The sequence below is a fragment of the Schistocerca gregaria genome, chromosome 3 (genome assembly GCF_023897955.1).
Source record: "Schistocerca gregaria isolate iqSchGreg1 chromosome 3, iqSchGreg1.2, whole genome shotgun sequence".
Classification (NCBI taxonomy): Eukaryota; Metazoa; Arthropoda; class Insecta; order Orthoptera; family Acrididae; genus Schistocerca; species Schistocerca gregaria.
This window is the reverse complement of record NC_064922.1, coordinates 880870603-880896473: the sequence shown is the minus strand read 5'-3', so window position 1 is coordinate 880896473 and position 25871 is coordinate 880870603. Positions and strand designations below refer to the sequence as shown.

At 38.1% G+C, this 25871-nt stretch overlaps 1 protein-coding gene across 1 annotated transcript in view; it reads left to right on the top strand.

Moving 5' to 3' along the window:
- The window catches only part of LOC126355027 (tripeptidyl-peptidase 2), a 283245-nt gene that overhangs the window by 238724 nt on the left and 18650 nt on the right, over window positions 1-25871 (top strand). Inside the window, exon 19 of the mRNA XM_050005173.1 lies at window positions 7315-7393. Within this exon, the coding sequence (XP_049861130.1) occupies window positions 7315-7393 (79 nt within the window). The remainder of the gene's footprint in view (window positions 1-7314; window positions 7394-25871) is intronic.

The window sequence follows — 25871 nt, the reverse complement described above, 5'->3', positions numbered from 1 at the left end:
GTAGAGGGAGACCAAGAGATGAATACACCAAGCAGATTCAGAAGGATGTAGGTTGCAGTAGGTACTGGGAGATGAAGCAGCTTTCACAGGATAGAGTAGCATGGAGAGCTGCATCAAACCAGTCTCGGAACTAAAGACAACAACAACAACTACATCTGTAACTCGGCATCTCTGCTGTATGTTGAGTGGCACGTTTCCTTTTCATAATATTGATACATTTCGTCCTGGATTTTCCATATACTTCTGCAAAGTATTGTAATGTCCTTTCATAGCAAATAAGCAGTACCTGTTGTTATGCACATTGAGAATTCTCATCTTTATCTTGTCATTCCCATTCATTTTAAAGGATTGTGGCTGTTAATTTCCTTCATACCACAAACAAGTAGCGAAGGTTTTATGAAACTGACAGTATGATTTTGCTGATCCCAAAGAGTTGTCCCAATCAAAAAAATGCTGCACCGTAATGCAAAATGAAATGTCGCGCTGTTCCGGGTACTTCAGAAAAGGACTGAACAAGGATGAGTGACAAGCTGGGCCTTGGCATGCATACGCTGCACGCATGGAGTCTGGCACGCTGTGGCCAGCTCTTCTGTACACCATGCAAGTGGTGTGGTGTGGTGTGTAATGGGACACCTCTACAACTCATTAACCAGCTCATCATTGAATTTGGAATAATGTCTTATGTAGCAAGTGCTGTTATTTGCCTGCAGGGGTACAGCAACCATTAGAAATGGAAACTGTAGATCCATCACAAGTCCCATGTAACTTTTTTGTTTCACATTTCACTAGACCAACACAGGCATCTTCAGAACTGTGGAAATATGTATTACACCAGTAAGATAAATCAACAGGTTAAACTTACAACATGATAACTTACAAAATATCCACAGGTGTACTGCCGGTCTATAGTGTCCAACGGGCACAATATTTCGGCGATCAAACATGTCGCCATCATCAGGTGAACTGACGGACTGAGCTCCTGCGAATGTGCCGGCACGGAGATCTGTACGCTATGGCTGCTTGGGAACTGTGTTTTGTCCTCCGAATAAAACTCGTGCACTTGTGGGGAGCACCAAAGATGACCTCGGTTTGAGGAAGGCCGGCGTGTACCAGATTCTGTGTCAATCTGGCAAGTCGTATATTGGTCAGACGATGCGTACCGTCGAGGATCGATGCCGTGAACAACAGAGGCACACTCGACTGATGTATCCGAGCAAGTCAGCGGTCGCTGAACATTGTTTGTCGGAAAATCACGCTATGGAGTACAACCGCACGAGGATTCTGGTACAGACGTCGAGATACTGGGACAGCGTTGTTAGAGAGGCCATCGAAATTCGCGCCAATGACGACCTCATAAATCGTGACTGTGGCTATAATCTTAGCAAGGCTTGGGAACCAGCGATTGGGTTAATCAAGAGTAAATCGAGCAAACGTATAGTTGTGACGACCACGGCGGACAGAGCCATCACACCGACGTCATCTCAGACGCCGTCGCAATCTGTTCCACCACGATACCGTGGCGCGGATGGCGGAGGGAGCGCGCTGCGGACGGAGGGTATTTAAATTGGCCGCCGCTGCGACCAAACCCAGTTCCCCCTGAGCAGCCATAGCGTACGGATCTCCGTGCCGGCACGTTCACAGGAGCTCAGTCCGTCAGTTCACCTGATGATGGCGAAATGTTTGATCGCCGAAATATTGTGCCCGTTGGACACTATAGACCGGCAGTACACTCGTGGATATTTTGATTATCAAGTACGCCGGGGGAAACTCAAGAATCACATGATAACTTACGTTACTTGGCTGAGGGTCACCCATTAAAAATATTGGGCTGTGTATTGCACTGCCATTAACTGTACACAACCAACTTACTCTATTTTATGTATGATGTTGTCACTATACATAGCCCAATATTTGTGCCAAGTGGCCCTCAGCCATATATCATATCATATTGTAAGTTAAATTTGTTAATTTATCTCATTATATGGTTGTATAACATTTTGTATTACCCCATTTCTGACGATGCTCGCATTAGTTGACTGAAGCAAGTAAAATAAAGAAAAAGTTACTTGCAACTTGTGACAGCTGTCCAGTTTTATCTTCTTGGGTGTTGGAAATAAACCAAAACTGCAACTGATTTGTCTTTGATGCAGTTGTGTTTAATTGTACATTTTGTGTATTTAATTTATGAAATAAAAAGTGTAGGATCTGGAATGTCAGTTAGCTGCATCAGAATGACTGTGTACCGTAATATACCTGGTAGGGTGCCTAGGAAGCTGTTTTCTCCATTAACTAGACAACATACAGGAAAATCATATTAATGGAGTTTATCACAGTAAATGAATTGACAGTACTTAACTTTTTTTCTACATGATAGGTCGCAAGCATTTGGCGACATGCAAATAATCAATGTCCTTTGATAGATAAAATTTCCATGCAAGCTAATCACACAAGTTCATAAGTCACTGCTATTGTTAATATCACTGCGGCTCTTCTAGTGCGGCCGAGGCTAGGCGGCATGTCCCTTTATTCTCTTAGTGTAGATACTGCTCTTGTCATGATGAAGTCTTAACCGGTGTGCTATTGGCTGACATTGTCTCACAGCCCTGTGTGCTTGCGATGCAATGCAGCCGCTATTTGTTCAGCATTTGGTATGAACCGAATATGATAGTTCATTCCCCTTAAATTGACTGCAGTTCTGTAATGTTGCAAGGAACTGGCAAATCTCGTATGGCTAACAAATGCGACTAAAGATGATGTACATATTGACTGTTTATGACATGACCAAGATACTACAACTCAGGAGGTTTAAAAAAATCACACTTGCCCACTATACCCTTTAGTCCTGCATCAGATAACACACAAAACAAAGCACGTAAATTTGCAATATGTTCTTCAGGTGTGTGGCATGATACGACAATATCATCCAAAGAGTTCGAACAATCTGGTACGTGTGCAGTGAGCTGTTCCAAACACCATTGGAAAATGTTGGGTGTGGAAGCACTGTCAAAAGGTAAATGCAAATATTTAAAGAAGCCCAAATGAGTATTAACTACACACACTTTTTGAGGCTCTCCATTCAGCAGTGTTTGAAGATACGCATTCGCATCTTAATTTTTGAAAAATAGCATCCAGCACCTAATTTGTCCATGAGATCCTCTGGGCATGCCAGTGGGTAAGTATGTCACAGTTTGTGGGTTGACTGTAGACTTCAGAGGCGAATGCGGTCTGAAGGTTGACGTGTCTAGTGACAAACTGATATGGGCACAATAACTCCGCTATCTTGCAGTTCTTGTAGTTTAGTAGCAACTTTGTCCTTTAATGCAGTGGGAACAGTTCTGGTCCGGCAAAATTTTGTCTGAGCACTGTCTTTCAGAATAATATGTGAAACAAAATTGTTAGCCTTGCATACACCTCCAGAAGAGAGTTCTGGGAATTCTTTTAGTAAGCTAGCTACACTGTCTCGTGCTTGGAATGCAGACACTGACAACACATTATCCGGAATGTTTAAAGCCAAACAAATCAAATGAATCTAGACTAAATATGTTCTCTCACTTGCATGATTGAAGCACCGTAACAGTCACTGTTTGCATATGTGAGTGATACATGGCAGGCAACGTACATTTTCCAAGACTGGGAATGTCTTGTCAATTATAAGCCATCAGTCGTGTGCTAGTTTTAGACTGGCACAGGGAGCCTAACAGTTCATATGTGTGATGATGTAGCAATGTGACAGAGGCACCTGTGTCCAACTGAAATTTCCCACAAAGAAGTAAATGAACAAAAAGTTGGTTTGACTGGCATGTTACTGAAAAAACTGCTTGCATGTCAGTTATGAGAACGCCTGTTGCAGACTTTGAATATACCGCATTAATGACATGAGCCTTATGACTAGACTTTTGTGAGTCGGCTGTATTATGTTTGTTCCATTGCAAACATACAGATTGTATATGTCCTTTCCTACCACAAGTGTAACACTGAGCTTGGCTGGAGGGACAGTCTTAGCATATGTGCAGTGAATAACACTGATGGTAAGACTTAATTCTGTTTGCCTGTGTAGCTGCCTGTTTAGCGAAGTGCTTACGCAGCGCGGAGAGGTGGTGTTTACTTAGTGTGGCGAGTGCAAATTGCTGCCACCACCAAATGGGCCTATCGCATGCAAGTGACTCAACCCAATAGATAGCTGGCTGCTCAAATTTATCAGCCAACAGGGCTCTTGAATCGTACTGATCTAGTATTTGCATGACCTGCTGAAATAATGGATCGGACTGTTTCAGAATCTGTTCTCAGAGTTTGACATCAGGTACATTGTATGCGATTGCATCACGCTACATAACAACTGAATATAAAGCACCACAAGTACATTTGAATTTGCATTTCCTTGTTGTACCCTGCAAATCTGTTACTGACTTGCAATAAGTTTGTTCTGACCATTTTTTGCAATTAAAGAATTGATACCTAGCTGCTACCACATTCACTTGTTGCTCCTAGTAGTTTGTTAGTGAATCTACCGCCTGTTCCTAAGAAAGTTCACTCAGAATGGTGTTAGGAAACCACTTCTGAGTTTATCAGAACACTGCATTTTCTACTGTAGATAATAGATAGGGGAGTTTCACAGTACCTGGTACATTGTGAGCAAGTGAGCTAGCTTCCAATTGTTTCAACCACTCAGCCATTCCTCCTCCTCATTCACGAAACTGGCAAAAAGGCGATATAGCAGCTGCAGTGGGTGATGTTTGTTCCATCGGATGCACAGTGTTGGCCAGTAGTTGCTGCACTGTGTTGAGCAGGATTGAGATTTGCTGCATCTGGAACTGAAACATCTATATTAGCTGGATTACATCTAATACTGGCTGCTGCAACGCCTGAGCAAGGGGTGGGATAGCTGGGGTGGGCGTGTTGGAAGAGACAAATGCAAGAAGCAGACAAGGCAAGCAAGAAAAATAAGTACAAAAGCAAAAAAAAATTCTGTAATGCCCACCTGAAAACTTTCCTTAGCAAAAGAGACTGTTAAAGCAAGTAAACATTGCTGCAAAGTAAAGATGAGAGAGAATTAAGGCACAAGCAAAACAAACAAATTCTATAGCCGCAAGGCTCTGGGTTCGTTGTAGAACTTGTCGCCAGTGTGGGATCCTGCCCACTTGTCTCTTATAGTGTAGTGTTTCGAAAATTTCTGCATAAATTCTAGAACAAGTCAGCCTTCTACCATCTCGAACTGACGATATTTAGATGTGAGTGTGGGATGATAGAATCTTACCTACTGTGTGTCACATGTTTGTATGTGCAGGTTTGAAATTCAGTCGCCAGAAGAATGTCGACGCGGCGGTTGAATGGCAATGACAAGTACTTGTCAGGTGATCCATGGAAGTTTTAGTGAAAGTGTACTGACGAACCATGGAGATTCTATGCTATTCTGTGCTAATTATGTCAGTGACCATTGTTATAATAACGAGAACGGTTGAGAAGGTACTCTTGAAACAGAACTTTTGTCTTAGCCTTGTTGAAGGGAAGACATGTATCCTGATTCATTTCGAGAATGGACGTGGTGTTTAAACCACATTTCTCTTATATGTATGTATGTTTGTTTCTGACATTTGGAGACACAAGCGACTTAATAAACAGAATATATTTATGTGAAGAGTGGGTTCTGTAATATGTCTGAAGTTTAAACATATGTCATTAGTTAACACAAATGAAACTTTGTACGTCTACTTATTTTTTGTAAGTAGAGAGAGTCTTAAGAAATTGATGTACTTAGCAGCATACTTCAGAGAAGAAAGTGAAAGAGAGTTTGCAGCAGAAGGTTAACTAGCAAGGAAAGTTGGCAGAGCGTGTCATCTCGTAAAATAAGTGGAAGTTAGTATATTTACTTCACACTTAAATTGTTGTCCAAAGCATTAGAGTAGGGTGCCTAAGAAACTGTTTTCACAGATAACTAGATGATGTACAAGCAAATCATATTATTGGAGTTTATTACAATAATTTAATTGACAATACTTAATTTTCATTTCTACATGATGGGTCGCAAGCAGTTGGCGACATGCAAATAATAAATGTCCTTTGATAGATAAAATTGCCATGCAAGTAATTCACTGCTATCATTAATATCATTGCGGCTCTACTAGTGCGACTCTTCTAGTTCTCTTTTCTAGTAAGGCCGAGGCTAGGCAGCGCATCGGTTTTATTTTCTTCGTGTAGACGCCGCTTCTGTCATGGTCTTAATCGGCATGCTATCGGCTGATGTCGTCTCGCAGCCTTCTGTGCTGCATCGTTCTTGATCTTTGTGTCGGCACTTGTTGTTATGCAGGAACATAATTCTGAGAAATAGAGAAATAGGATGTTATAGACAACCAAGGAACCTAAGGAATATTTGTGAATCTCCAAACAATTTTTGTGTCAGGTTTAGAAGGTGGTTTATATTTTTTGTTGATTTGATACAGTGTGTGTGTGTGTGTGTGTGTGTGTGTGTGTGTGTGTGTGTGTTGGGTGACTTTTTGTACTTCACATGAAAACGTATACTATGTCACTTAGAAAGCCCAGCATGTGTGTTGTCAGTGTATTAATTCATCTTGAGAGAAACTTCAAAGTCGGGTCCGAAAACATCTACAACCACTGAATGTATTTTGTATCATTTTTTATCGACACCCAAAACTGACCTTTTAAGCTGAAAATCAGTTAGCAAAATAGATAAATATTGTAGAAAACACACACTATGTGTTTTCATTGTTAAATATGAAATTGTTCTACCAAGCAGCAAAGGGAAAATCCATCAACTTTTCTACACATCATCTTACCAGAGTGAGATAGAAGACTTCTAATGACATTTTGTGCCATATGGAGTGCATGAGCATTTAAAATGCGCGCGCGCGCACACACACACACACACACACACACACACACACACACACACACACACACACACACACATTCGCTACCCCGTTGAGCTCAGTAGTAGCTACCTTTTATGACAAATCACCTTGTGCTCCATTGTGCACTGTGATTAATTGATGTGTTGATAAAACAGGGTAAGGTAAGCAGACTGGGAGGGTGAATTTAATTCAAATTAAGATATCTGCAGACTCTTGAAAATATCACTTTATTTGCTTCTTATCTTCTTCAATTTAATTTCCTTGACATTCTGTCACTGAAAGTTTGAAAATGAATTTTCACATTTATGCATTTTTGTGACAAATAGAAGTAGTATAGTGTAGGTTGAAATATTTTTTACTTTCATTTTTACCCATTCGTAAATCTAAAATATCTTTATTGTAATTATACTAATCATGATATTAATTATGTACATATTTTTTCCAATAGAGCAACAAAAGGAATTCCACCTGGACAGTTTTTGACAGGCAGTATTACATATGCCAAAGATGACATAGGGAAAAAAGTGGTAAGTGTTCATTACAAATTTTCATAATAGCAATGGTATTAGTACAAGAGGATAAATAGTGCAGTGAATTATTTAATATAGTGCATTTCTGTGCATATGAAATAAGTCAACATCTGAATTTATACAAGTGTTTGGAATGTAGTATGAACCTTAGTTCTTGAAGCCTCATGGCTTGTTTCTCAGAAAGGAAGCAACATGAGGGCGGAAAGCAAAGCTGCTACAATCAAAGTCTATTGTGTTTACCACAAACTGCTTTCTATATCCTAAGAAACTGAAGAGTCAGGAAAGTAATAAAGCAGGGTTTGTCGTGGTGCCATGCTTTCAGTAATCTTGCACATCTGTCAGTCAATTCCTTATTTAACTGTAAGAGGACCCACACACATCAGCTCACATAGGGAAACCACAGTATTTTATATAAAAGCTTACAGGTCATTTTTTGCAAGTTGTCAAATTTTACCTTGGATTGGCAATAGTTCATTTATGTAGTTGTAGTGAAACATACTCTAGATTTGTGCAGAAGATAATGTAATGAACTAATGTGGAAATCCAGCATCAAGAACTAACACATCGAGATGAAATTTAACATCAAATAACGTATATTTCACTCCTTTGGGATGGGATAATTTTGATATGAGGGGCCTTCAAAAAGTAACTTGCACATGGTTGTGGCAGGCTTTATAACTTTAATATTGCTCTGCATTTCTAAGTGACACAGATGAATGACGCTGTTTTTCAGCATAGTCCAAAAATGTCTGTAAACAATGGTCTCCATAGTCTACCAATCGTTCATTTCGTTGACGATAGAAATTCACTTCTTTGACAAAGAGCTATCCCAGAATTGCTTTGTGTAAGTCCTGAACATCGGGAAAATCTAAGATTGCTGTGAATCGGGTCAGAGATTGCCGAGACATTGTCATCTGTGGCTGATGTAGATAGTTCCTTCCCAGTCAGCATCACCCATGTCTATGCAGCCTTGGTCAAATTGTTGACACCATTTCATGCAACATTGCATTCGTTCTATATACCACTGGAATTTCACAGTGAATTTGTGTGCACTTTAGATGATTTGCCCACAAGAATTGTGTTGCTCCACACAATTTAACTTTTAGAGTACATTTACAGGTGCAGTACCAAACAGTGATACAGTGGTTACTCAAACTACAGCAGAATTGTGTCCTGCAGGAAACCCAGAACATGTACTCTCTTCTGATAGTATGCCACTCTTGTTACTCAGTGATCTTAGTGTTGGATGACATGTATCCCCTCACATAATAAAGATAATAAAGCAGTTTAATTTTTCGTCTTTTGGAGCAAGCAGCATAATATATATGTTTCCTAATGACATGATTATTAGAAAGGTGCATCAAAATAGCTGCTTATAACAACCAATCTTTATTTATGTCAAACTGTTTCGCTATTTGTTGCCATTTTCAAGTACCTGTGAATAAAATTTAGGTGAGAATGTGTAAAAATGTGAATGTCACTTATATTAATGTGACTATATTTCACTCACGTCTAGACTAATGTGACATCCTTGTTACAGTGATAGTGAACTGTCCTATAAATAAGTACTGGAAAAATTAGCTTTTTATGTTAAATGCGAAATAGATATGAAAACCCAAACTTACTTAATATATGCTATTACATAGCAAATTGGATCCAGATGGGCTATTTATCAGAGATAGTTTGAAATAACTTTATTTTCTGCATACAATATTTACAGTTACTGGCAAAGCCCAATTTGGAAAAATAATGTGTACAAAAACCTACGTACAAAAAAGGGGGGGTGGGGGGGATATGAACCGAATGATGTATCAGTGCGCCATGCCAATTGTGGACAGTTGAATGGTCTGTTTAAGATGCAATTCGCATAATGCAATTCTTTACTCAGCCATTGGACGAAATTTGTGAGAAACACATATGTTTGTTTGTTAGCTAAAGCTCAAAAAATAATACAGTGTGGACGGTTTTAATGTGGCAAATTAGGTGGCAGATGTTTCAAACGACAGTTGCATCAAATACCACTACAAGTCGAGCCTGAAATATGTTGTCAAAGAGCTACTGTGCAGTACCAATCTATAAATGCTCTGTGTTGTGCATTGATCATTGTTTTCCTTTCTCCTTTTGAAATAAGTGAAGCAGCTAAGCCGGGTCCATCGCAATTTCGATTAAAATGCTTGCAGCACCAGAAGAGATTGGCAATCCCTGTGACAATGTGCCAGTTCTGCTGTAGGCTGCTGCTCAGCGAAGTGAAGGTGCAGGTTTTTTTTCCCTGCACAGTTCCATCCCGTGTGGTGGTCAAAATTCTAGTCTGTTCATACTCGCGGCCATCTCCAACTGTAGCCTATAGCAATTGGAAAACAAAATCTGTAAAGTTTTTCGATGGCACATAAATTGTTCCCCTAACATTAAAATCGAGTTGCTGTAAGTTCGGTTCTGCTTCTATGCTAAGTGCCTTGTCAGTTCTATGTGTAGCGTTGTTAATCATGGGCCAAAGGGCTGTGAATGCCAGCAAAAGGTTGAAATTGATAGTCTGCAGAATTTTTAATCTTCATATTAGGCAGGAAAGACAAATAATGCCCAGAAATACATTATATAGGAGACACATTTACTTAATTGGCAGGCAAATGCTGGTGCTTTTCAACGGAACAATCATTTTTGAAAGCTTAAATACAAAGAAATGAAGAAAACAAAGGCCATTTCAGAAGAAATTATTAAAAAGAATTATTAAATCACGTAGGCTGCGATGGGCGGGTCACATAGCTCGAATGGATGAGGGCAGGGCAGCATGCAGAGTACTGGTAGGGCACTTAGAGGGAAAACGTCCTGTGGGGAAACCAATGCATAGATGGGAGGACAATGTGAAGGTTGGTTTGAGGAGCCTAGGTATTGAAGGTGCATGGAAGGAAATAGCCGAAGACAGGGACAGATGGCGAAAATACATTGCTTCGGTGATGGACTCTCAGTTCTGTGAGAGTGATTTCAGAAGCAAAAGGTGTTAAAGTTTTTTGCAAAAGTAAACATCAGAGTCAAAAAGTTCCTAGTCAGCACTTTTTCTAAAATCAAAGAACTGATAATTTGTGTCTTCACTCATGTAGTGTGACAACCTTTCAAATCTATGTATCTAATCATTTACAAACAAAAAAAGGAGATTTTCTACAAACACTGTCATTGTTTTGGTAAGGTGGTAAGTGATGTAATATATTGAAAATAAAACATTAATTATGGTGTGACAGTAATTTGACAGTTCCACTCTTATCATGCTATATGTTCACAAAGATATGCAAATGAACAGTGATATGATTTTATTAACTAAAATTTGTTACGATTGTCTTTGGTTGTTGCTTGTGTTACTTCAGATTTATCCATTTTCAAGTTCTTAAAAGTTTGATAAAGCTTATGAGGTAGTACTTGTGTCTAAATTCTGTATGCTCATTTAATATTTCTTGTGGGTATTTTCTCATGTGTTTGTATATTTCAAGTTCTTCGAGAATTTTCAATGCAAAATCTTCCGTATTCTGTGCAGAATCTAGAGTATATTCCTGTCCAAGCCAGCCGTGTGGTTTTGTTTTTTCAAATGCAGAAAGAGAATTTCACTCTCCCTGATGTGTACCTTATATAGGGAGAAACTGCAAAAAGGTAGAAATTTATGGAAATGGGACCTGGTTAAACTGAGAGAACCAGAGATTGTAGAGTGTTTCAGAGAGAGCATTAGGGAATGGTTGACAAGAACCGAGGAAAGAAATACAGCAGAAGAAGAATGAGTAGTTTTGAGAGATGAAATAGTGGAGGCAACAGAGGATCAAGTAGGAAAAAAGAAGAGGGCTAGTAGAAATCCTTCGGTAACAGAAGAAATATTGAATTTAATTTATGAAAGAATAAAATATAAAAATGCAGTAAATGAAGCAGGCGAAAAGGTACACAAAAGTCTCAAAAATGAGATCGACAGTTTATCATTATGGGTAAGATAGATACTGCCTACAAGCGAATTGGAGAGATCTTTGGAGAAAAGTTAACCACCTGTATGAATATCAAGAGCTCAGATGGAAAACCAGTCCTAAGCAAAGAAAGTTGGAAGGGGTACATGGAGGGTCTGTATAAAGGGGATGTACTTGAAGGCAATATTATGGAAATGGAAGAGGACATAGATGAAGATAAAATGAGAGATACGATACTGCCTGAAGAATTTGGTAGAGCACTGAAAGTCAAAACAATGCTCCAGGAATAGACAACATTCCATTGTAACTACTGATAACCTTGGGAGAACTAGCTAAGACAAAACTCTTCCATCTGGTGAGCAAGATCTATGAGACAGGCAAAATACCTTCAGACTTCAAGAATAATATAATAATTCCAATCCCAAAAGAATCATGTGTTGACAGTGTGAAAATTACCGAACTATCAGTGTAATAAGTCACAGCTGCAAAATACTAAGATGAATTTTTACAAATGTGTAGAAAAACTGGTTGAAGCTGAACTGTGGGAAGATCAGTGTGGATTCCATACAAATGTCTGAACATGCAAGGCAATACTGACCTTACAACGTATCTTAGAAGGTAGGTTAAGGAAAGACATTTGTAAACTTATAAGAAGATTTTGAGAATGTTGACTGGAATGCTTTCTTTCAAATTCTGAAGATGAAGATGGCAGGTGTAAAATACAGGGAGTGAAAGGCTATTTACAATTTGTACATAAACCAGATGACAGTCATAAAAGTCAAATGTTATGGAAGGGAAACAGTGATTGAGAATGGAGTGAGACAGGGTTGTAGCCTATCCCAGATGTTATTCAATATGTATATTGAGCTAGCAGTAAATGGAACAATAGAAAAATTTGGAGTAGAATTGAAATTCATGGAGAATAAAATAAAAACTTCGAGATTTGCCGTTGACATTGTAATTCTGACAGACAGCAAAGGACTTGGAAGAGCAGTTGAATGGAATGGACAGTGTCTTGAAAAGAGGGTAATGGAATGTAGTCATATTAAATCAGGTGATGCTGAGGATGTTAGATTAGGAAATGAGATGCTTAAAGTAGTAAATGAAATTTGCTATTTTGGGAACAAAGTTACTGATGATGGTCAAAGAAGAGAGGATGTAAAATGTAAACTGGCTATATCAAGGAAAAAAATTTCTGAAGAAGAGAAATATGTTAATATCGAGTTTAGATTTAAATGTCGTGAAGTATTTTCTGAAACTATTTGTATGGAGTGTAGCCATGTATGGAAGTGAAACATGGACGATAAACACTATAGACAAGAAGAGAATAGAAGCTTTCGAAATGTGGTGCTATAGAAGAATGCTGAAGATTAGATGGGTAGATTTAACTAATGGGGAAGTACTGAATAGAGGAATTTGTGGTACAACTTGACTAGAAGAAGGGATCAGTTGGTTGGAAACGTTCAGAGGCATCACAAAATCATCAATTCAGTATTGGAGGGAAGTGTATAGGGTAAACATCGCAGCAGATTCAGAAAGATGTAGCTTGCAGTAGTTATTCAGAGATCAAGAAGCTTGCAGAGGATGGAGTAACATGGAGAGAGCTCCATCAAACCAGTCTCTGAATGAAAACCACAACAGCATCAACATATCTGATGTTAAAATATCTTCCTGTTTTGACAACGTAAAAGCTATTATACCTGTCGCATGTGATTTTATATATGCATGGGTTATCATATTTCAATGTTCTAGTGGCAGTGGAATGTAATTTTTGGAATGTTATTTTATTGAAAGATTGTTATTGGTTCTAAAGCCTAGTTGAATATTTGTGGCTTTAAAAATTGCATTAATTTTGTTGGAAGTTCTACCAGGGTAGACTGCTGGTGTGTATCTTATTTTCTGTGTATGTGGCGTTTCTCGTGATATGCATATCTCGCTCGGGATTGTCATCTACTTTGATGTTTTACAGTGGTATTATAATTTTGTGAGTATTTCGGGATCAAAGTCATTTGTATGTGTTATATAGTGAAGTGCGTAAAGATCATTTTGAATTCCTAGTTTTTCTAATGGTCAGTTAATTAATCTATTAACCATTGAATGGAAAAATGGTAGTTCATAAGCCATTGGACAACGGGAATTATTTTTTTTCCTAATTGTGATGTCTAGATAGTTACTGCTCATGTCTTTATGAATCTCCGTAGTGCAGTTAATTTTAGAGTGTAGTTGGTTGAGTTTCTGGTGGATATTTTAGATATCTGTGGCTTCCATCTACCAACATGAGGGTATTATCTACATACCTAAAAAAGTATATAGTTATTTCAGCCTCATGCTCCCATCACTTCTGGAAATCAAAAATGGAAAGATGCAGCTCCAATCTTCAATACTAATCTAGATCTAATTGTTATTGAAGGGATAAATTCTCTTTCTCATCCTATTGAATATTTTATTTGAATTAGCAGAATTGAAAATAATAATATTGTTGATGCTATTGCTTGGACAATAAAATTTTTAATTGGTGATTTATTTATTATTATGCTTTTATTTCTTGTTAGAAGTGGAATAAATGAAAGTAAGTTGATCTGTAGTCCTATTCAAACCCCAAATGAGGAATTTGATGAAATGGACAGGATCGTTTCTTTCATTAGTGTTGATAGGAAGAGAAGTTTTGTAGAGTAGTTGGTCGTTAAAAAGGAGAGGATTTCACTTGCAGAGAATGTAGGGAAATATCAGCTAATGTGCGTGCTACACTATTATCTATAGCTACTTCATTTCTGCTTGGGTATAAATTTTGTTGTTAAATTCAAAATAGAGTGATGATGCTGTTTCCAAAATATTTATAATTTCAAGTGTTCCTGTCATGGAGATTTTCCAGTATTGTAACAGGCTATATTTTAGTAGTTGGATAGTTTCCTGTACTGGTAAGTTAGTATACAGATTAGATTAGTGACATCAGGTGAAATAAATTTACCACTAGGTGGTATTTCTACGTCTTTTGTATCTCTTGCCAGATTACACAAACTTTTATCATGACTTTTTTGAAATTGTAAAGTTTTGTTATTAGTGTGATTAGCTATGTATGCAATTAATTATGGGCCGAATTGCAACCATCGGTTTGTCTGTCTTTGGTTTGCACATAATTTTGGTGTATTTGGATTCATGTTCTTGTTCACTGAGAATGGTATTAATTTTTTATGGCTTCTTTATTTTAGCTCCAAATCTGTTAGTAGGTTTCAGAGGTAATTCTGTGATACGACCTTACCTGTATAGTAGTTGATGTTAAGTGTTACCACACTATTTCCTTTATCAGCTTTTAATGCTACAGCATCATTTAGTAGCAGTTTATGGTTTATATTATTCAGAATTTTATGTCCCATTTTGGTCTGATATTTGTATGCATTCTGTTTGCGTAGTTCCCTGTCTATGATTTTTTTATGTTCGTGGTAATTTTATTCTGTTTTCTGTGTGAGAGATTCATTACATCTATAGCAACTTTAGCAGTGGCTATCAAGTGGTTTACAGAGTTTTTCTGTGGTGTTGTATTTCAGACCTTTTGTGAGAAGATTTGTTTCATTATCTGTAAGTTACGTATTTGTGAAATTTTCTAAATGGGAGTAAAATTGAAAGTCAGATTCATATTCAAGTGAAGGTTTTCATGTGACGCTGAATGTATAGAAGTTTTGTGGATTTCTTGTTATGGATATGTCTTCTCGTGAAGTATATATGTCATTGTACACAAATGTGCAATATAATCAAAAGTTAAAGATGTTACATTGTTACTTATCTTTAGATGTGCTACATAGGGTTCTTGATTCACTGTTTCTTTTTTATGTAATATATCCTGTATTTTTTGTCTTATCCACAATCTTGCTACGGAGTTCTTGATTTGAGATGCACTGTTTGATCTTTCACTTTTATGTAGCCATATCTAGGAATTACATTATATCCTTTCTTACACTGTCCCTCGGCCAGATTGAGTCGCTTCTTTTTTCTCATAGGAAGCCTCCCAGCCTGCTAGATATGGGTAATCAGAGGGTGGGATTATTGGAAGTTGGCAGCTCCAATGTTAGGAACATTATGGCGCCCTTTAGGGACATGGCTGCTAAGGAGGGGAAGATAGCCAGTGTGCACTCTGTGTGCATACCAGGTGAAGTCATTCCAGATGTGGAACGGGTCCTTCTGGATGCTCGGTGGAGCACAGAGTGCAGCCAGCTGCGGGCGCAGTTGCTCACGTCGGTACCAGTGATGTGTGTCACTTTGGATCGAAAGAGATTCTCTGTGGTTCTAAGTGGATAACAGAAGTGGTAAAGGCTGCCAGTCTTAGTTGCAAGATGAAACCTGAGCTCACCATTTGTGATATAGTCAACACGACCTATGGCAGATCTCTGGTACAGAGCTGAGTGGAGTGTCTGAATCAGAGGCTCAGACGGTTCTGCAACTGTGTAGCATGCAAACTTCTTGACTTGTGCCATAGGGCGGTTGGGTTTGGGGTTCCACTTGAATAGGTCAGGGGTCCATCGCACGCAAGCAGAGGCTGCGTGGCATGGACTGGGCAGTTGCTTAGGTTAGAGGGTCTCAGGGAAACACAAAAAGGGCTACAGTCTCAAAGGCTGCAGGTCAAACACAGGAAGAAAGTAGATACAAGATCCATTTGTATAATAGCTGTAAATTGTTGTAATGGTGTTGGGAAAGTACCAGAGCTCAAAGTGCTAATAGAAACTACTGATGCTCAAATCATTATAAGCACTGAAAGCTGGCTAATATCGGAGTTAAGTTTACATGAAATTTTTGCAAAGAACCTAACAGTGTTCTGAAAAGATAGGCTAAAAATGGTGGGTGGTGGAGTCTTCGTTGCTATTAGTTGTAGTTTATCTTGTAGAAGAATCGAAGTAGATAGTTCCTGTGAAATAGTGTAGGCAGAGGTCATTCTTGGCAAGCAGAATAAAATAATAATTTGGATTGTTTTACTGACCTCTGAACTCAGATGATAAAATTACTGGAAGGCTCAAAGAAAATTCGAGTTTGATTTCAAGCAGATACCCGACTCATACAATTATAGGTGGTGGTGACTTTAATTTAGTGTTAATATGTTGGTGAAAATATATTTTTAAATACGGGTGTATGCATAAAACATCATCCAAAATAGTACTTGGTGCATTCTCTTAAAGTTATTTCAAGCAGTTAGTTTTTGAGCCCACACAATTAGTAATCGGTTGTGGAAACACACTTGAACTCTTAGCAACAAATAATCCTGAGCCAATAACGAGCATCGAAACAGTTGCAGGGATTAGTGAACAAAGGGTTTTCGTAGCGAGATAAAATATTATAACCCACCAAAAATAAGTGAAAATACACCTCTTCAAGAAAAGCAGATAAAAATTCACTTGAGGCCTTCCTGAGAGACAATCTGCACTCCTTCAAAATTAATCATGTAAGTGTGGACCAGATGTGACTTGAATTCAAAGAAATAGTATCAACCACAATTGAGAAAGTTATGCCAAGTAAATTAGCAAACAATGGAGCTGATCTCACATGGTACACAAAACGGGTCAGAACACTGTTGTAGAAGGGAAAAGAAAGCATGCCAAATGTAAATGAATGCAAAATCTCAAAGATTAGCTATCTTTTACAGAAGCTCAAAATTTAGCATGAACTTGAATGCGAGATACTTACAATAGTTTTCACATAAAAACTTTGTCTCCAAACCTGGCAGAAAATCCAAACAGATTCTTGTTGTATGTGAAGTATGCTAGCAGAAAGACACAATCACTACCTTCTCTGTGTAATAGCAGTGAAAATACTATCAATGAAAAAGCTGCCAAAGTAGAATTACTTAACACAGCCTTTCAAAATTCCTTCACTAGAGAAAACTGAGAAAATATTCCAGAATTCGAATTGAGAACAGCTGCCAACATGAGTAACTTAGATATCATCGGTGTAGTGAAGCAACTTAAATCGCTTAATAAAAGCAAGTCTTCCAGTCAAGGCTGTATACCAGTTAGGTTCCTTTCAGAGTATGCTGATGCAATACCTCCATACTTAACAATTGTATACAACCGCTCGCTCGATGAAAGACCCACACCCAAAGACCGGAAGGCTCCGCAAGTCACACTCTAATATTCAAGAAAGGTAGTAGGACTAATCCACTAAATTACAGGCCTATATCATTAACATCGATATGCAGCAGGATTTTGGAGCGTATATTGTATTTGAACATTATGAATTACTCAAAGAGAACGCCATTTTGACACAAAGTCAACACGCATTTAGAAAACGTCATTCTTGTGAAACACAACTAGCTCTTTACACACAGTGTTGAGTGCTATTGATGAGGGATTTCAAAATGATTATGCATTTCTAGATTTCCAAAAGGCTTTAGATACTGTATCACACAAGTGACTCATAGTGAAATTGATTGCTTATGGAATATCATCTCAGTTATGTGACTGGATTCATTATTTCCTGCAGAGAGATCACAGTTCATAATAATTGGCAGAAAGTCATCGAGTAAAAGAGAAGTGATTTCTGGCATTCCCCTAGGAGGTGTTGTAGGCCCTCTACTGTTCCTTATCTATATGAATGATTTGAGGAGACAATCTAAGCACCCGTCTTAGGTTGTTTACAGATGATGCTGTTGTTTATAGTCTAGTATAGTTGTCAGAAGATCAAAACAAAGTATAAGATGATTTTAAAAATGTATCTGTATGATGCCAAAATTGGCAATGGATCCTAAATAATTAAAAGTGTGAGGTCATCCACATCGTTTGTAGTGTTTCGAGAATTTCTGTGTAAATTCTAGAACCACTCAACCTTCTACTGTCTTGAACACACGATACTTTAGAAGTGGGTGTGGTATGATAGATCCTACCTATTGCGCATCACATGTTTGTGTGTGCAGGTTTGAAATTCAGTCGCGAGAAGAATGTAGATGTGGCGGTTGAACGGCAATGACAAGTACTTGTCGGGCGATCCGTAGAAGTGTACGGAAGAACCATGGAGCTTCTATGTTATTCTGTGCTAATTGTGTCAGTGACCATTGTTATATAACAAGAACAGTTGAGAAGGTACTCTTGAGAAAAAAATTTTGTCTTAGCCTTGTTGAAGGAAAGACGTGTATTATGGTTAATGTTGAGACTGCACATAGTGTTTAAGCCAACTTTCTCTTATATGTAAATTAGTTTGTTTCTAACATTTGGAGACACGAGAGGCTTAATAAACACTTTACATTTATGTGAAGAGTGGAATTTGTAAAATATTGGAAGTTCAAATATACGTCGTTAGTTGAAGCTAATGAAGCTAAGTATGTCTACTTATAAAAAGAAGTAGAAAGAGTCTTAAGAGATTACTGTACCTAGCAGCATACTTCAGAGAAGAAGTGTAAGAGAGTTTGCAGCAGCAGGTTAGCCAGCAAGGAAGGTCAGTCAAACATCTCAAGTAAGCCATCTCGTAAAAAAAAAGTGGAAGTTCAAGTATCTACTTCGCTCTTAAATCGTCGTCCAAAGCTGTTAGACAGTGCTAAAAGGAATCCGTTAAACTTTGGTACCATAGTAAATTAGTCAAATCTACAGGCCGTAAATTCAACCAAATCCTAGGAATTATAATTATGAACAGCTTAAATTGGAAAGAACACGTAGAAAAATGTTGTGGGTTAGGCAAACCAAAGACTGCATTTTGTTGCCAGAAGAGTTAGAAAATGCAACAGATCTACTAAATGGACTGCCTACGCTATGCTTGTCCATTCTCTTTTGGAGTACTGCTGCGCAGTCTGCGATGTTACCGTATAGGATTAACGGAGTACATAGAGAAAGTTCAAAGAAGAGCAGCACATTTTGTATTATTGTGAAATAGGGGAATCTGTGTCACTGACATGATACAGGATTTGGTGTGGACATCATTAAAACAAAGGCAATTTTTGCTGCAGCAGAATCTTCTCATAAATTTTCTATCACCAACTTTCTCCTCAGAGTGCGAAAATATTTTGTTGACGCCGACCTAAATAAAGAGAAACGATCATAATAATAAAGTAAGGGAAATCATAGCTTGCACAGAATTATATAGGTGTTCATTTTTTCTGCACATTGTTAGAGATTGGAATAATAGAGAATTATTGTGAAGGTGGTTCAATGAACCCTCTGCGAGGCACTTAAGTGTGATTTTTCAGAACATCCATGTAAATGTAGATTTGTATGTATATAGACATCAATGCTTATTATATTTGATTCCTTCAGTTATCTTCACCAATTTGACTTCGAATAAAACACAGAATATTCCCCTTTATTTCATAAGACAGTAGTCGACAATTTTTGTTCGTTGGACTAGCAGTGTAATATATGCCTGATAATGACGTGATTATTTGAAAGATGCATGAAAATAGCCGCTTATAACAACTAATCTTTATTCACAACAGATTGTTTTGGCATTTATTATCAGTATCAAGTACCTGCAAATACAATTTTGTTGAGAACATGGGTAAATGTGAATGTCATTCATATAAAAAGTGACTATATTGTACTCGTGTCTAAATTGTGACATTCACAGTGTGCTGTATTAAGGTGAAAATGACACAAATCTATTGAAAATGAAATGTTAGTTATGATATGACAGTAGTTACATAGTTGCTCTCTTAAAACACCCATGTGTGTACAAAGATTATGCAGATAAACAGCAATATTATTTTAGTAACTAGAATGTGTTAAGTTTGTCGTTGGTTGTTACATATGCCAAAGCAGTTTGTAGTGAATAAAGATTAGTTTTTGGTGAATATTACTAATAAATCATTTTACCTACAGAAAAAATGCAAGAACAGGAAATTCTTTCTGGCCAGTTCGTTTCATGAGGGCTCAACCAGATACAGTACACTGTAAAACTTAATTAAAACCACCCGTGCAACATAATTATGACCTAGCACAAATTGTAAGATCAGTTGATAAGGTATTATATTGTTTAGGTCATGTGATTTAAGTGCAGTACATGGTCAAATGTGTTGACATCACTTTGCCACAGTGTTTTACTATGCATGAGCATATTGCGATTGAAGTGTCCCTGCGTTCCTCTGACCAGAGCCCATCTAACAAAGTTAGCTTTAAAATGGAACAAATTGTATCTGACCTGAATGTGATTCCACATTTTTCATGTGCCCGACTATTGTACAAGGTATTCAACTTTGCTTCCGTTGTTTGCCGATACGTGGCGACAACGGTAAGTAGCTGTTGAAAGAAACAGATCACAGACATCGGGCAGTTAGCTAGAACCTCAGTCAACATAACCTCATTCAAACATAAGTCGATTTGTGGCTGCATCATAAGCTTGTTCTCCATTGAAAATGTCAGTTTACGAGCCTAATTCTCGTCATTTGTGGGAGGTGTTACTGTTTTGTTTCAATATGAAGAAAACTGCGGCTGAATCTCATCGCATGCTCTGATGTATGTATGGTAAGGATGCTATTAGTGAAAGAACATGTCGTGAGTGATTTCAATGCTTCAAGAACAGTGATTTTAACATCGTAGACCCGCATGGTGGTGGAAGAGAAAATGTTTTCAAAGATGTAGAATTGGAGACTGCTGAGTGAAGACTTGTGTCAAAAGCAAGAAGTATTGGCATGATCAGTGGGAGTGACGCAGCAAGCCATTTCAAAACATCTAAAGGTTATAGGCATGATTCAGAAAGAAGGAACTTGAGTCCCGTGTGAGCTGAAACCAAGAGACATTGAACGGCGTTTGTGTATTTGTGAAAAGTTGCTTCAGAGGCAAAAATGGAATGGATTTCTGCATTGCATTGTGACTGGGGATGAAAAATGGGTTCATTATGATAACCCTAAATGCAAAATACCATGGGGATATCTCGGCCATGCTTCCATGTAGACGGCCAAACCAAATATTCACGGCTCCAAGATCATGCTCGGCATTCGGCGGGACACAACTCATCGTTGTGTACTATGAGGTGTTAAAACAAAGTGAAGCAATCACAGGTGCTAGTTATCGAACACAATTAATGCATTTGGGCACAGCATTAAAAGACAAACTGCCGCAATGCAGTGAGAGGCATGATAAAGTGATTTTGTAGCACGACAACGCACAAACCTATGTTGTAAAAGAGGTAAAAACCTACTTGGAAACGTTAAACTGGTAAGTCCTACACCACCTGCTGTATTCTTCAGACATTGCTTGCTCTGACTATCACCTGTTTAGATCAATGGCACATGGCCTAGCTGACCAACACTTCCGATCTCGTGAAGAAGTCGCAAATCGGATTGATTCGTGGATTGCTTCAAAAGCTGGACAATTTTTTCGATGCATGATTTGTACACTGTCCAAAAGATGGGAGAAAGTAGTGGAGAGCGATGGAAAATACTTTAAATAATACATGTGTGACCAATTTGTTTCATTAAAGCCTCAAATGTTGGAGAAAAAATGACGGAAGCAAAGTTGTACACCTTTTAAATGAAATGCATATGTTGTATTACTAATTTATATTTTATGAACAACTTGTAAATTTAACATGTATTGGCATTTTGCATTCTTATTATTATTACTATTGTTGTTGTACCCAGACTTGGGATGCAGTCTTTGGACAGGCAGTCTATCTGGAAATGCAGATTGAGAACAAAGTAAATTTTTGAAGGATAAAAATGATACTAAATTGTAAAGACTGTGACATAGATCTTTGAGCAAGCTTGCTGTTTGGAAAACCAAATCATGAACAGTGGGACAAATTACGATAAGGAAAGGTGCACCTGACAGTGACACATGAAATATTAAAGACACTGAAAAGATAAAAGTGAACCTCAATGATACAGATTAGAGTAATATGTGTGGGATACAATTGACAAGGAGGGTTGAAATGGGTATGATGCAGATTGGAGGCATATCTGCAGAAATTATTAGAATTAGCTTTGTATAGTTGTGTGTCTGGAGTCAAAGGGCTACCCAGGTTACTACTTTGTGACTAGTATTCAGTGTATACATGGTTCGTATAGTAACATTTAAACAGAACACTAGTGCAAAAATGTATAAAAATTCTTGTTCATAAGCTATAGCTGGTAGAAGCCGACCTTGGGGAAGATCAGTTTGGATTCCGTAGAAATGTTGGAACACGTGAGGCAATACTGACCCTACGACTTATCTTAGAAGATAGATTAAGAAAAGGCAAACCTACATTTCTAGCATTTGTAGACTCAGAGAAAGCTTTTGACAATGTTGACTGGAATACCTTCTTTCAAATTCTGAAGGTGGCAGGGGTGAAATACAGGGAGCAAAAGGCTATTTACAGTTTGTACAGAAACCAGATGGCAGTTAAACAGTCGAGGGACATGAAAGGGAAGCAGTGGTTGGGAAGGGAATGAGACAGGGTTGTAGCCTATCCCTGATGTTATTCAATCTGTATATTGAGCAAGCAGTGAAGGAAACAAAAGAAAAAATTGGAGTAGGTATTAAAATCCATGGAGAAGAAATAAAAACTTTGAGGTTTGCCAATGACGTTGTAATTCTGTCAGAGACAGCAAAGGACTTGGAAGAGCAGTTGAACGGAATGGACAGTGTCATGAAAGGAGGGTGTAAGATGAACATCAACAAAAGCAAAACGAGGATAATAGAATGTAGTCGAATTAAGTCGGGTGATGCTGAGGGAATTAGATTAGGAAATGACACTTAAATAGTAAATGAATTTTGCTCTTTGGGGAGCAAAATAACTGATGATGAGTAGAGAGGATATCAAATGTAGACTGGCAATGGCAAGGAAATCATTTGTGAAGAAGAGAAATTTGTTAACATCGAGTATAGATTTAAGTGTCAGGAAGTCGTTTCTGATAGTATTTGTATGGATTGTAGCCATGTATGGTAGTGAAACATAGACTATAAATAGTTTAGACAAGAAGAGATGAGAAGCTTTCGAAATGTGGTGCTACAGAAGAATGCTGAAGATTAGATTGGTAGATCACATAACTAATGAGAATGTATTGAATAGAATTGGGGAGAAGAGTAGTTTGTGGCACAACTTGGCTAGAAGAAGGGATCGGTTGGTAGGACATGTTCTGAGGCATCGAGGGATCACCAATTTAGTAATGGAGGGCAGCGTGGAGGGTGAAAATCGTAGACGGAGACCAAGAAATGAATATACTAAGCAGATTCAGAAGGATGTAGGTTGCAGTAGGTACTGGAAGATGAAGAAGCTTGCACAGGATAGAGTAGCATGGAGAGCTGCATCAAACCAGTCTCAGGACTGAAGACCACAACAAGAAGCAGCTAGAGTGAGTGTGAATTTGACTGCACCAGCTTGGAAAAGCTGCAAGCTTGATGTTAGATTACCAGAGAGATGCAGTAAGTTCAGAATATTTTATAAGTTAAAAGAAGTTTGAGGGATTTTGAGTACAAGGGGAAATACCTTAAAGGACTTCTCTCACGAGACTGATGTAAAAATAATGTATCTCCTGCTATGAAATGCTTTCATGTAAAATGATTTTCAAATTTAGGATTTGTTTGAGGTATCTTGGTGAGTTAAAACAAACTAATAACTGATAATTCTGAACTCTTGTTGTTACTAAAATTATGAGGTAAGACTTAAGCAAAAATTATTACTAGAAATATTGCAATGCTGCAAGCTTTAAAAAATAAGCATTGTGTTTGGATAACAAGACTGTTACCCTTAAGTCTGTTGGAATATGAGGAGAAATCCTTGTCCACCACCACCTTCAGGGTATTCCATCCTTGCTGCTTACTGGTAACTCCTTATGCAGAATGATCTCTCTATCAATAGGAGGCTTTCCTTCCACATTTCTTGAATATTTACGTAGTTCATTCACCTGGAGTTAAAAAGTTCTCATAAAATAGTTGAATCTCACAGGTAATGATGTCACTGTCTGATAGAAGGGTAGTGTAAATTTCACATTTTCTGTTTGTGGAATGAATATTTGGGAGAGGTATGTCGAACCAGCTCATCATATGCATAGATGACTGGAAGACCGCATATGGTTCACATCTACATTGCTGGTTGTTAGATTTGACAATTTTTCTTAATACCTAGCTACTGTAGGGAGAGGTGAACAGTTGCAGAAAGACAATAGCAATCAGTTCTGGAATGTGAAACATCGCACAAGATGTATTTCTAAATTAGTTTCTTTTATTGTTATTTTATTTAATAAAATTACGGCCAAATAGCCATATACAGTTACTTTCATTAACGTTTTACATTTACATTTTACATTTTTGCATATTCATTTATTGATTTCACCCTCTTACTGCACAGTTCCATGTGATATCATTCACAGGCTTCGTTACACAGTTCGCATACACGTGTTGTGGTTGGGTCGTAATAAGTTTTGTTTTTGCAAATTAGATGATGAAAGCTGTGAATAGAAAATCTAGTTACGACATGTTGCAGTTTGAAGTTTTGTGCTGTCCATGAGCGGTTCGTCATTGCTTTGGTGCCATAGAACTCCGGCCATACTTTTTCTCGTTTTTTCTTCGTGATCTTAAGTTGATTTCTGGAAGCCCTGGTATGTGGCATCATATATCGAAGTTTGATGTCTTCAATTAGGAATGTCTCTCTCGCTAGCAGGTACACTAGTGTAGTTCTTGTTGTCTTTGAGAGACCTAGTGCTCTTTTTAGATAATTTAGATAAGTCGATTTTACCTTTTCTAGTGTTTCTAGATTTTTTCTGTCTGGTGGTCCCATATAACCTCCATCCCATAGGTCAGGATTGGCAGGATTTTTGCGATGAATAATTTCATGGCCATTTCTAGACTGAGTAGGCGGATGCTTTTGATGTCCTGTATTGCTATTATTGCTTGTGCTGCACGTTCTGTTGTATGTTTTGTGAAGCATTGGCTGTTGGTTGCAGTGTTGCCCCTAGGTATTTAAAGTCTGATGAGATTTTTATTTTTTGTCCTCTGATGTTGGTTTCCGCATTCTTGGGTGTTTTGCCTCCTTTTCTGAAAATCACCATTGCTGTCTTTGTTTTGTTTATGTGTAGTTTGTGTTCACTGCACCATTTGCCTATTTTCTCAATGATTTTCTGCAGCTTCTTTGTATCTGTAAAACCTACGGGTATGTTGTCAGCGTCTGCATAAACATGTACATCTTCTTCATTTTCTCCAATTCACAGTACTTCTTCAGTGGCAAGAATGTACAGCAAAGGGCTCATTGGGTCACCCTGTAAGACCCTGTTCAATTGGAGAGTGAGGTTCGAAAAAGAGAGGTTGTCTGATATTGTGATTAAGTTGTATTCGAGGATTGACTTGATTATTCTTGTCCATACGCTGTCTTCTCCCATTGTGCTTTCCAGTTTTCGGACTATGAGATGTCTTTCCAGTAGGTCAAAGGCTTTGGTAAAGTCTTTGAACACTGTGTAGAACATTTGTTTCTTTTGTAGCGCTTCATCGATGTTGCTTAGAAACAGCCTGACTGCCATAAGTGTTGATCTTCCAGATCTGAAGCCCATTTCTCGTTCTGGGAGATGACTGTCCACACAGGTTTTGATTCTTTGTGTAATTATCTTTGAAAACATCTTGAACTGTGTATTTTCCAGGGCTATGCCTCTGTACTTGTTT